This window comes from Nerophis ophidion, linkage group LG11, assembly GCF_033978795.1.
Source record: "Nerophis ophidion isolate RoL-2023_Sa linkage group LG11, RoL_Noph_v1.0, whole genome shotgun sequence".
NCBI classification, from domain to species: domain Eukaryota; kingdom Metazoa; phylum Chordata; class Actinopteri; order Syngnathiformes; family Syngnathidae; genus Nerophis; species Nerophis ophidion.
Window position 1 is genome coordinate 45,512,252 of NC_084621.1, and position 12,883 is coordinate 45,525,134.

The 12,883-nt window shown below is 39.2% G+C and overlaps 1 protein-coding gene across 1 annotated transcript; it reads right to left on the reverse strand.

Annotated features, from left to right (window-relative positions):
• Nucleotides 1–1,150: 1,150 nt before the first annotated feature.
• On the reverse strand, nt 1,151–9,963 carry kdf1a (keratinocyte differentiation factor 1a). The gene is made up of 4 exons (XM_061916121.1): nt 9,639–9,963; nt 7,280–8,298; nt 7,103–7,186; nt 1,151–1,792 (listed from the first exon to the last, which is right to left on the reverse strand). The coding sequence occupies exons 2-4, from the start codon at nt 8,277–8,279 to the stop codon at nt 1,704–1,706; spliced, it is 1,173 nt and encodes a 390-aa protein (XP_061772105.1). The 5' UTR covers nt 8,280–8,298; nt 9,639–9,963; the 3' UTR covers nt 1,151–1,703.
• Nucleotides 9,964–12,883: the final 2,920 nt, after the last annotated feature.

A 12,883-nucleotide genomic window follows, 5' to 3' on the forward strand; every position in this document is an offset into this window, starting at 1 on the left:
CATGCAAGCAGAGTAGTAGATTTTTGTAAAAAGCTTTTATAATTGTAAAGGACAATGTTTTATCAACTGACTGCAATAATGTAAATTTGTTTTAACTATTAAACGAACCAAAATTATGATTTTATCTTTGTGAAAACATTGGACACAGTGTGTTGTCAAGCTTATGAGATGCAATGCAAGTGTAAGCCACTGTGATACTGTTCTTTTTTTTTTTATAAATGTCTAATGATAATGTCAATGAGGGATTTTTAATCACTGCTATGCTGAAATTTTAACTAATATTGATACTGTTGTTGATAATATTCATTTTTGTTTCACTACTTTTGGTTTGTTCTGTGTCGTGTTTGTGTCTCCTCTCCATTGCTCTGTTTATTGCAGTTCTGAGTGTTGCTGGGTCAGGTTTGGTTTTGGAATTAAATTGCATTGTTATGGTATTGCTGTATATTGTTTTGTTGGATTGATAAAAAAACAAAAAATAAAAATAAATACATTTTTTTAAAAATGAGAATCGATTCTGAATCGCACAACGTGAAAATCGCGATTCAATTGCGAATCGATTTTTTCCCACACTAAACATATATATATACATACATACACACATATATATAAACGTCATGGGCCCCCTGTTCATGACCGATCTGCATTAAATGATGTTGCGGGCCAGATCAGGTCCCCAGGCCTAGTTGGCACCTGTGATTTAATGGTTTCAAACAGTTCCTTCTACTATAGTTTTGTTGTGTTTATTTTAGAATTGCATATCAGACAGTACTATAGGTGCCATAGAACATAGAGCATCAATTCAATTATAATTTACAATTTTTAGTTGCTCAAGTACTGCACTAAGTTTAAGGCTTAAAAACGAACATTGCTCTTTAAAAACAGGTTGTACTAACTAAAAAAAAATATATTTTTGTGCATGTTACATCAATTTTACTACATGTAGAATTATGATGTGCCGCCTTAATATACATACAGAAAACAATACTAAAAGGCAAATACAAATGGCTGAAAAACGAACATTGCTCTTTACATACAGGTTGTACTAACTAAAAAAAATACAATTTTTGTGCATGTTACATCAATTTTACTACATGTAGAATTATGATGTGTCGCCTCAATATACATACAGAAAACAATACTAAAAGGCAAATACAAATATACAGCTTTATTGAACTAACATCAAACAAGACAAGAAGTAACTATTCTGTCCAAATCAGTACTCATCGCTGAATAAAAAAATACAGTGTCCAAATATCACATTTGGTTTAATAACCCAGAAAGTAACTTAATAATATATAACATGACTTGCAGGAAATATGGCTTAAAAAAGCAGAAAGCTTTACAGTATCAAGTGAAAACATAAATTCAGTGGTGTTAAAAAGGCCTGAGTTAATGAGCCCTGACAAAACCTGCACAATCGCCTCCACTGTATAAACATTCACGTTCTACCATCCTCCTGTCTGACTGCCAAACCTGCTTGCAGTGTACGCACACATCTTTTCAACATGACAATGCCAACTCCAAACTCTTTACAAATACATTGTATAAAAAGCAACAGTCTCTCTCATATGTGTATAAAATCTGTCTATAGTGGGGAGGGGTACAGTAAATGACATCATGATAGCATGTAACAGTAGCAGCACTAAAATGACCAGCCAGCGCTCAGAAAGCATAGAGGATAAATCCTAACGTGAGGTAACGTGTTAGAGAAGCAGCAGGGGAGCACCTGACGAGTCGGTCTCTGTGTCATGCTGGTAGGGGGAATATGCCATGGCAGTGCTGGACGAATATGCTGAAAGAAAAACTTTGCATTAAAAAAACAGTTCTTTTTTTGTCATGCACCCTCTTGGGAACAGTTTTTTTCACACCCGCCCAAATTTAAATACTATTGATTACTGATATTTATCTGTTTATTTGTCTGATACAAATACTGGAACACCTGCTCCTCACTCATCCCCCCATTCTCTACAACTCAACTCCCGACAACTATTTGAGAAGTACAGATGTAAAGAAAGTAGAACACATGCTCGAAGATAAAGGAAAAGATAAAAACTGGTCAGGGAGGATACACCAAGAACTATAGGAATTTTTTTTTAAGTCCTACGACATGTAGAAACATTCCTGTGTAGTCTTTTCACTGTTTGACTCTGTGGTAAGGTGACAAGATTGACAAATAAAAAATAAAAAAGTATTTCATGCAGAAAAATAAGGTGAAACCTCTAAGGCAGGCCGCTAGCACATTCTAAAAATACAATTTAATAGTAACAACAAAAAAGGGGGCAAAGACCAGTCATTTTATGAGAATAAAGTCAAAATATTAGATATTAGGGATGGGACTCTTACAACAAAAAAAACAATTTGATTCTGATTCATGGGGTGATAATTTGATTCAAAATCGATTGTCGATTTAAACCGATTCTCGCATTTAATGATGTAACCATAAAACTTGGTTAGTGTTAGTTTCAAGGACCGCTGGACAGAGTAGGAAGCCAGAAATGATAAATAATAATAAAAAAAGAATTGATTTTGTCACGCAGTTTTCATTTAAAAGGGAACTGCACTTTTCCCGGGGAATTTTGCCTATCGTTCACAATCATGAGAGCCAAGAACACACGCGTCTTTTTTTAAAGGATTTTAAAGATGATAAAAAACGCTTGGAAGATGCCACTCACCGTAGTAGCCTTCAAAGCCCTCAAAAACAATTTCAAAACCCTCCATCAACATTTTATATACACATTGCAAGTATAAATACAGTCGTGGTCAAAACAGCTCAATTATTGTTTCATTTGACATCACGTGGACAAAGATAAGTGAAGTGAATTATATTTATATAGCGCTTTTCTCCAGCGACTCAAAGCGGTTTACATTGTAAAACCCAGTATCTAAGTTACATTTTCAAACCAGTGTTGGTGGCACTGGGAGCAGGTGGTTAAAGTGTCTTGCCCAAGGACACAATGGCAGAAGCGGGGATCGAACCTGGAACCCTCAAGTTGCTGGCACGGCCACTCTACCAACTGAGCTACACCGCCACTGCTGGAGGAAGGTTCTGATGTCAGATAAAACGAAAATTGAGCTGTTTGGCCACAATACCCAGCAATATGTTTGGAGGAGAAAAGGTGAGGCCTTTAATCCCAGGAACACCATTACACATTATGTTCTGGGCCTGTTTTTCTGCTAATGGAACTTGTGCTTTACAGAGAGTAAATGGGACAATGAAAAAGGAGGATTACCCCAAATAATTCAGGACATCCTAAAATCATCAGCCCGGAGGTTGGGTCTTGGTTGGGTGTTCCAACAGGACAATGACCCCAAACACATGTCAAAAGTGATAAATTAATGGCTAAATTAAGCTAGAATTAAGGTATGGGCTCCAATCACTCTATCACAAAACAATATGAGTTGGAGAAATTATTCGAAACTCAAGACAGCCATGACATTATGTCCTTAACAAGTGTATATACACTCTTCACCACAACTAAATAATATAGTAACAGACACGTTCATAACAATATGTAATAAGTCAAATATTTACCGTATTTTGGTCATTTTAATCATTGATTTCTGTTTCAATAGCAGCATACTTCTGACATCCGGCAACAAATTGTGTGTTTCTACTTCAGGAAACAAACACAAGTGTTTTTTCTAATCATGGCAGACTTGTCAATAGACAACAAAGACGACTATTTTTGGAGAAATGAGGATCCACAATTGTAACTTTTTTAAGCTGAATATACAGCGGATGAATTGTTGAATATAAAAGCCAGCACAAAGAAAGAGTGAAACGTTGGAGCAGACGGAAGCCGAGAGAGAGAGAGAGAGAGGTGTGACTTGACGCTGTATACATAAATGTGTAAAATGAAGCCAAGCTATTTTGATATAAATAGAGTGCTTACCCAAACGAACCGGAAAAAATGCTCAACTGTCCATCGAGTGAGTCGCACTTTAATATTGTACATGATACAGGTAGCACGGTATGCGTGTTATTACACCTACGGTGCATACGCTGTCTGGCTAGCTTCGTACAAACAAAACATGAAATGTGGGCTAATGCTTTACAGATACTGTAATATGATTGTTCACATTTTTCAGCCATTAAAAATAGCGTTTTCTTGTGCATTATAAACTCAAACTTGTTTCGTGCTGAGGTGGAAACTAACTTATCTCTTTCAGTAGCTAGCTTTTACGGCTAATACCGAAGCATGCCGATAGAAAAAGAGTTCCTCAGTGTTCACTCTTACAATAACAATGTCGCTACAGTTTGGTTATTGAACAGGTTACGGAACGTAAATTAAGTATTGTTTACGGTTTTTGAATGCATTTTTAAAGAGATTTAAAGTTAGAATTGATTGCTCCCATTAGCTGCATTGCTAGCTACCTACAACAAGCTGATATTTACAAGTTAGAATGCAAAAGAAACGTTTGTCTTCTTGTCTCTTATGATTCCAAAAAAAGTGTAGTTCCCGTTTGAATAAATCCTAAAATGTTACAGTACAAACCAATATTTAAAACAATAAAAGCTTTGCCATTAAAACAGAGGAAATACAAAGACTAAAACACTACCAAGTGAAACATTAGAAACACAAACCATGCAAAGTAGTGGCTTTTCTATCTGTGTCAATTTAGTTAAGTTATAAGTACTTTATTATTATTTTTTACAAATCTGTAATAATGATAATGATAACCGTGATAATTTTGGTTACAATAACTGTTATATAAAACTTATTTTGTTACATTTCTGACGCAAATTATGGATGATATTCTGACAATAAGATCACATTGGTGTCTTTTTCAAGTCAATTTAAATAATGCGAGTGAGTAATAAACTGTGATTAATCATCATTGATCCAAATTTAAAGTGTAAGTAATCTGATTTAAAAAAATATCCTTTGACAGCAGTAAAATAAACATCAAATAAAGATAAATTATTTACCTAAACAAAAATAAAATACTAATAATTTGGAATGTAAAAAAAAGTAAATTTGGTAAAATGCACATCTTTTATAATGTTATTCTAATTTTGGATCGCAGTTGAAAATAAAGAGGGGCAAATATTGTATATTTTGCCACTTTTTTCTACCAGAAAACTGCAGGCATATTTTTCCGCTTTTCATAAAACTGTTGTTAATTTAAAAAAAAAATCAAATCCTTTGCTGTGGTGTGACAGTGGCAGACACAAAGACATGTAACAGGACACTCTGTCCTTTCATCCGCGTCTTTGCAGAAGAAGAAAAAACAACGACAACCTTGCTGCACAGTAATCCATTTGAAATCCTAGTTGCTCTCCAAAATGACATATCAAACCACAGGACATCTTGTGGCATATATGTAATGAATTGATCTGCTGCGGCGACGGGTGGTGGTGTCATGTGACGCGCTCAGCTTGAGGGGTGGACACGGATTGATCGGTGCGTGTAAGGTGACCGACCCAATAAGAGATTGTCAAACAGAGACAAAAGACAGGAATGTTGCGCTTTCACTGTTACCGGGTGCTATGTTACTGGGAAGCAGGGAGGAAGGCTTGCAGAGCCTGGCAGCTTAATACGATGATGCGTATCAGGATGTGGGTCCAACCACTAATCATACAGGGCTTACGTCCCACTAGGTGTGAGTTTTCCTTGCCCTTATGTGGGCCTACCGAGGATGTCGTAGTGGTTTGTGTTGTGGTTTGTGCAGCCCTTTGAGACACTAGTGATTTAGGGCTATATAAGTAAACATTGATTGATTGATTGATAATGCAGCGCCTACTTTCTTTTGTCTACCACATCACAATTTAACTAAGTTTTTATTGTTTTCCTGCATGACAGTTCAATGTGGGGGACTGAGAAACAAAAATATTACACCCAGTTCCAGGATCCATTTGGAACACAGAACGGGAATCACCTGTAGGATGTTCGTTTTGAAGATATGAAACCCCATAAGATATATATCATAACAACTAAAAACGTTATTATTTTTCTGAGTATCTGAATGATCCATTGCCCGATAATGGTCCACCGTCTGGTAATTGATGTCTTAAAAGTTGCCTATCCCCCACTTAACGGGGGACAGCTTTGTAGGAAAAAACGAGGCTTTGCAAAACATCTTAAAAGAAAGCCTGGAGCTCTGCCGTCTATCAGTGTACAGTCGTTCCACACCGCATTGCACTTTAAAGAGTCACCGTATCGGGACAATTTTTAAAGCATATTCTATGTATCCTAGGCCTAAATTAAGCATGTTTAAGCTTAAAAACAGGTTAAATAAACTACAAATATCGGCGTGGCATGGTTCTTTTGCTACTGGATGTGGCAAACCAATCAGTGCGCGCTTTTCAGTATTGTGGCCACTGATTAAACGCCGTGTTCATGCTTTTAAACTGTCTAAATTCCTGTATCAAGGTTAGATTTAGGCTCTTTCTAAAAATCTTATTTCATGGGACTAGGGATGATATTTGGATTTCAGAAGTGGAGGGTAGAGGGGTCATAACTGGCTTGCGTACAGGGAGCCGGGCTTGAAAGGATTAAATATGTGGTTTGGAGTAAAATGAATAGCAAATTAATTCTTCAATAATTATTATTTTTTTTTTCAGAATACCAAAATAATCAGAATTAAATAAATACCTTTAGTTTTTAAGGTTGCATTATGACATAGTTTAATATTTACCTTCTATGCCCTGGCTGGAAAAAAAACTAATTGTTAAACCGTTGCGCTACCAGGAATCACAAACACGTCAGCTGCAATTTATGTCGTTATTCCCTAAGCAGCAAGTCTTAGTCAACAGCATAAGTGGAGACTGGACTCCTCTGGTTTTGATTTTTTAATGAGCTTTACTGGTTCGTGTGGAGGCCAACTTGGTTTTATCACGCATCTGACCGCTGATTTATAAGCTGCTGCGTGCTGTCAATCATTGTCACAATGGCAAATGGCAGCAGAAAGCCATTCATTAAGCTTGTGGGCGGCCTAAAGGGACAAGCTTCGGCCTGAGTGGCTGTTTTTCCGCCTAGCGCTCATGTTTGACTTGCCTGCACTCAATGGAGTAACATTAGTTTTGGATGTTAAAAAGTGCAGGGGACAAAAACTGATTTTTGTCCGTGTTTTGGACCTTTAAAAGCATTGACAAACTCACATCTCCCGCTGTTATCGCTGTTATGTCTCATCTTCCTGGCCAGCTTGTCTGAGGACGTCTGCTCCGACACCTTCACCTCTGGGACTACAGACGGAGACAAAAGGAGAACAAATTAATTACTCTCATGATTGTGTGTGTGATAGTGTATTCCTGTCAATTACAAATGTCTGATCTTACAGTCACTGCTCATGAAGGTCATGGTCTCGTTGCCACTGTCGGGCAGCGTGCCGTCATTCCGCCCGTTAAGACGCTGTCCTGCAGAATGATGACTCTTGTTTTTCTTCCCCTTGCGGGTGCTGATGCGGATCACTCCATGCACCAGCTTGCACTCGGCCTCCTGCTCCTCCAGGTTGTAGTCCTGGGCGATGCTGTATATGAGCTCGCTGATCTCGTTGGTCTTGCGGGAGAACGACGAGTCAGACGTGCACTTTGCCAGCTGGTCGATCTGGTGCAGGGCGTACAGCTCCAGCAGCTTCTTGGTGATAAGTGAGTCAATATCCGTGCCTGTGTCGCTCAGGTCATCCAAGTCGTAGTCATCACGGGACAACAGGCTCGTGTTGCTGATTGGCCGGTGGCTTTCCCCCCGGCCCGACATACGGTTCTGTTTGGGGGCCGACGCCGGATACTGCACCGTTTGACCTGCGATGCGCACATCCGGGTAGCGGAAACTGTCACTAGTGGGCCCCTTATAGGATTTAGTGGACTTGCTGGGTTCAAGATGAGTAGTGTTTGTAACAGCAATGCCATTAGGAGGGTGGGGCTGACTACTTGTTTTAGGGGGATGGTCTGTGGAGCTCTCGTTAGCGGGCAAGCAGGGCTCTCGGCTGCCGTAAAATCCACAGGTCAGGACGCAGCAGATAAGAGCCTTGCAGCCGCTCCAGCCCATAGACGCACAGGAGCCACAGGCATGTCTGCTGGTACGCGTGTTGTCTGCGGAACCAGGAATGAAGCCGATCGTCTCTGAGCCCCTTCCGCTGCCGTTGCGTGGGGGTGCTCTGCGAACTTGTTTGGTGTCCGAGTAGTGGAAGTGGACGTTGTGATGATGCTGGCCATAAGAATCTTTGCTGGTTGTGCTCTCCCTGAGTATAGCTGGAGCCTCACTGTACTTCCCCGGTCTGGAGCTGTGATGTTTGTGGTGGCGGGATGCCGGCGGGGGCCCAGTGCTGCGGCCAGGCATGGCTCAGAACCCCCCAGACCTGTTTGGTTAGAGCAGGGGTCACCAACCTTTTTGAAACCAAGAGCTACTTCTTGGGTACTGATTAATGTGAAGTTTGATACACACTTAAATAAATTGCCAGAAATAGCCAGTATGCTCATTTTACCTTTAATAAATAAATCTATATATATAAAAAAATGGGTATTTCTGTCTGTCATTCCGTCGTACATTTTTTTTCCTTTTACGGAAGGTTTTTTGTAGAGAATAAAAGATGAAAAAATAAAACTTAATTGAACGATTTAAAAGAGGAGAAAACACGAAAAAAAATGACATTTAAATGTTGAAACATAGTTTATTTTTAATTTTGACTCTTTAAAATTCAACCGAAAAAAATGAAGAGAAAAACTGGGTAATTCGAATCTTTTTGAAAAAATTAAATAAAGAATTTATGGAACATCATTCGTAATTTTACCTGATTAAGATTAATTTTAGAATTTTGATGACATGTTTTAAATAGGTTAAATTCCAATCTGCACTTTGTTAGAATATATAACAAATTGGACCAAGCTATATTTCTAACAAAGACAAATCATTACTTCTTCTAGATTTTACAGAACAAACATTTTTAAATACATTCAAAAGACTTTGAAATAAGATTTAAATTTGATTCTACAGATTTTCTAGATTTGCCAGAATATTTTTATTTTAATCATAATAAGTTTGAAGAAATATTTCACGAATATTCTTCGTCCAAAAAACAGAAGCTAAAGTGAAGAATTTAATTAAAATGTATTTGTTATTCTTTACAATAAAAAAATACTTGAACATTGATTCAAATTGTCAGGAAAGAAGAGGAAGGAATTTAAAAGGTAAAACGTTATATGTGTTTAAAAATCCTAAAATAATTTTTAATGTTGTATATTTTCTCTAAAATTGTTTTTCTGAAAGTTATAAGAAGCAAAGTAAAAGAATAAATGAATTTATTTAAACAAGTGAAGACCAAGTCTTTAAAATATTTTCTTAGATTTTCAAATTCTATTTGCGTTTTGTCTTTCTTAGAATTAAAAATGTCAAGCAAAGCGAGACCAGCTTGCTTGTAAATAAATAAAATTTAAAAAAATAGAGGCAGCTCACTGGTAAGTGCTGCTATTTGAGATATTTTTAGAACAGGCCAGCGGGCTATTCATCTGGTCCTTACGGGCTACCGCGTTGGTGACCCCTGTGTTAGAGAGAATATACAAGTGAACCCCCACACAGCAATGGCGCTAGAGTAGTAACATATAACTGTAACATTATTATTTTTTTTTAATGAATCCAATAACCTCAAAGGGAAATGTTACACTTTTTTTAAATAAATAAATAAATATAATGGGCACTTACCGCATAAGAGAGAGAGCTGTTTGTGTTAGTTTGTATCCCAAATGACTTGAGGGCGGAAGTCGAAAGAAAATAATAAAAAAATTCCCCGCTAAGATCTCAAAACGAAAGAAAGTCTTCCAACTTTGGTGAAGAAAAATGTCGCCGCGTTCACCAAATGAGACATGAATGGGAAGATACGGGAAGTCCTCTGTGTTGTGCCCTAGTGGGAGACACTTTACAGTGTGGTGTTGTAGAGAGTCGCCCAATGTTTGGCGGCTACCTGCAGGCTGAAGCTAACCCGGGCTAGCACAGCTGCCAGCCCACAGGTAAGTGGTGACGTCACGATAGGCGGAGAGGCGCGAGAGGAGGAAGAAAAGGAGGAGGAGTACATAAACAAGAAAAGTAGAAGAAAACGTTACCTAGAAAACACTTTTTCATACACATGCAGGCGAGCCAGCAGGTGTAGTGAATTCAAAGATATTTCATTCTGCCCTATTTTCCCCACACTAAGGACGCACTTAATCATAACTGCCTGGACACGGAAACACCTGCAGTGAAATGAAGTCTGCTCACAATGAAACAAATGGCAACAGATATTTGTTTATTTAACAAGGGACTCACTGCGTGTAAGGAGCTCGAACAGCCGCGTGATACTGTCTACATCAGGGGTCGGGAACCTTTATGTCTGAGAGAGCCAAGAAGCCAAATATTTTAAAATGTATTTCCGTAAGAGCCTTATAATATATTTTTTAAACACTGAACACAACTAAACGCGTGCATTTTTAAGTAAGACCAACATTTCTATTGTATAATAGGTCTCTTATTCTTTGTAATAACATTGTTATTCTGAAGCTAACTGTGGAGGGGGAGTGGCCTGCGGGCCTGCAGCGAAGCGGGGTGTTGCCAGGATCGGCCTCGAAATCAGCGACAGGTGCATAGATGGCCCACCTTGCCCTTGTTATCTAATCACCTGTCGCTCTGTTATAAGCAGCGGCCAGGAGGAGAGACGGGGTTGGGGCTGGAGCCAGAGCGCGAGCGAGAACGAAAGGGTAAAAGACAATTGCTGGAAAGCAACTGATTGACTTATTGAAAAATAAAATAATAATGTAACCCTGAAACAGGCTCTCATGTCGGTGCTTGGTGGTCTGAAGAACCCCCAGGAGGGCAAGCCCTAAACTAACCAATAATAAATAAATACCTTGTTACCATTAACGCAACTTCTTGAACAGGTGCGGTGGAAAAAGGATGGATCGATTAAAAATGCATGAGAATGTTTTATATTTTGAACGTTATTTTTAACAGTGATTACAAGTGGAATTATCCATTACTTATCGTGTTAAGCAATGTCAGCTTAGATTTATCCGAGAGCCAGATGCAGTCATCAAAAGAGCCACATCTGGCTCGCGAGCCATAGGTTCCCTACCCCTGGTCTACAATGTGCTCCACCAGGGGATGGGGATATACAGTCGCGATCAAAAGTTTACAAACACTTGTGAAGGATATAATGTCATGGCTGTCTTGAGTTTCTAATAATTTCTACAACTATTATTTTTTTCTGTGACAGAGTGATTGGAGCACATACTTGGTAAAAAAAAAACATTCATGAAGTGTGGTTCTTTTATGAATTTATTATGGGTCTACTGAAAATGTGATGGACAGCACAGTTGTACAGGGGTTAATGCGTCTGCCTCACAATACAAAGGTCCTGAGTAGTCCTTGGTTCAATCCCGGGCTCGGGATCTTTCTGTGTGGAGTTTGCATGTCCTCCCCATGACTGCGTGGGTTCCCTCCGGGTACTTCGGCTTCCTCCCACCTCCAAAAAGATGCACCTGGGGATAGGTTGATTGGCAACACTAAATTGGCCCGAGTGCAGTGGTTATTAACCTTGTTGAAGGTACCAAACCCCACCAGTTTCATATGCGCCTTCAACGAACATTTCTTTAGTGAAAAATAATATATATTTTTTTTCTAATTCAAGACGAAGGTATGGTTTTTCTACTGGTGCACAAAATGAACCGTGCATCAACATCACCTTGTTGAAAGAACAACACAAACACAGTGCATGAACTCACAACAAATTACACACCTGCAAATCAAAGAGAAAATTGTTTGGGGGTATCCGTAATACGTCGATAGGGAGAAGGTTTTTTTTACACGATGAGTTGGGTGTGTCTTGACCTCAGCGGCGGAGGCTCTGCCGAACCCCTGAGGCCGACTCACCGAACCCCTAGGGTTCGATCGAACCCAGGTTAAGAACCACTGCCCTAGTGTGTGAATGTGAGTGTGAATGTTGTCTGTATTCCGCCCGATTGTAGCTGAGCTAGGCACCAGCGCCCCCACAGGGAATAAGCGATAGAAAATGGATGGATGGATAAAAATGTGATCAAAACTGCTGGGTCAAAAGTATACATACAGCAATGTTAATATTTGGTTACATGTCACTTGGCAAGTTTCACTGCAATAAGTTGCTTTTGGTAGCCATCCACAAGCTTCTGGTTGAATTTGTGCCCACTCCTCAAGACAAAATTGGTGCAGTTCAGCTAAATTTGTTGGTTTTCTGACATGGACTTGTTTCTTCAGCATTGTCCACACATTTAAGTCAGGACTTTGGGAAGGCCATTCTAAAACCTTTATTCTAGTATGATTCAGCCATTCATTTACCACTTTTGACGTGTGTTTGGGGTCATTGTCCTGTCGGAACACTCAACTGCGCCCAAGACCCAACCTCCGGGCTGATGATTTTAGGTTGTCCTGAAGAATTTGGCAGTAATCCTCCTTTTTCATTGTCCCATTTACTCCCCGTAAAACACCAGTTCCATTGGCAGCAAAACAGGCCCAGCGCATAATACTACCACCACCATGGTTGTGGTGGCATGGTAGGCATGTCGTTCCTGGGATTAAATGATTCACCTTTTGTCCTCCAAACATATTGCTGAGTATTGTGGCAACTTTTTGACTCATCTGACATCACATAGACAAAGATAATACTTTCTGGAGGAAAGTTCTGTAGTCATATTAACAAAACTTTAGCTGTTTGGCCACAATACCCTGCAATATGTTCGAAGGAGAAAATGTGAGGCCTTTAATCCCAGGAACACCATACCTACTGTCAAGCCTGGTGGTGGTATTATTATGCTCTGGTACTTTACATAGAGTAAATGGGAAAATTAAAAAGAGGATAACCTCCAAATTCTTCAAGACAACCTAACATCATCAGCCCGGAGGTTGGGTCTTGGGCACAGTTGGGTGTTCCAACAAGACAATGA

Excerpts from the sequence above, each read along its gene's own strand:
- kdf1a (XM_061916121.1), bottom strand. The coding sequence starts at position 8,279 with ATGCCTGGCCGCAGCACTGGGCCCCCGCCGGCATCCCGCCACCACAAA. Across the intron at positions 7,187-7,279 it reads GACCTTCATGAGCAGTGACT|TCCCAGAGGTGAAGGTGTCG; the intron begins GTAAGATCAGAC and ends CTCCGTCTGTAG. Across the intron at positions 1,793-7,102 it reads CAGCGATAACAGCGGGAGAT|CATATTCGTCCAGCACTGCC; the intron begins GTGAGTTTGTCA and ends TTTTTCTTTCAG.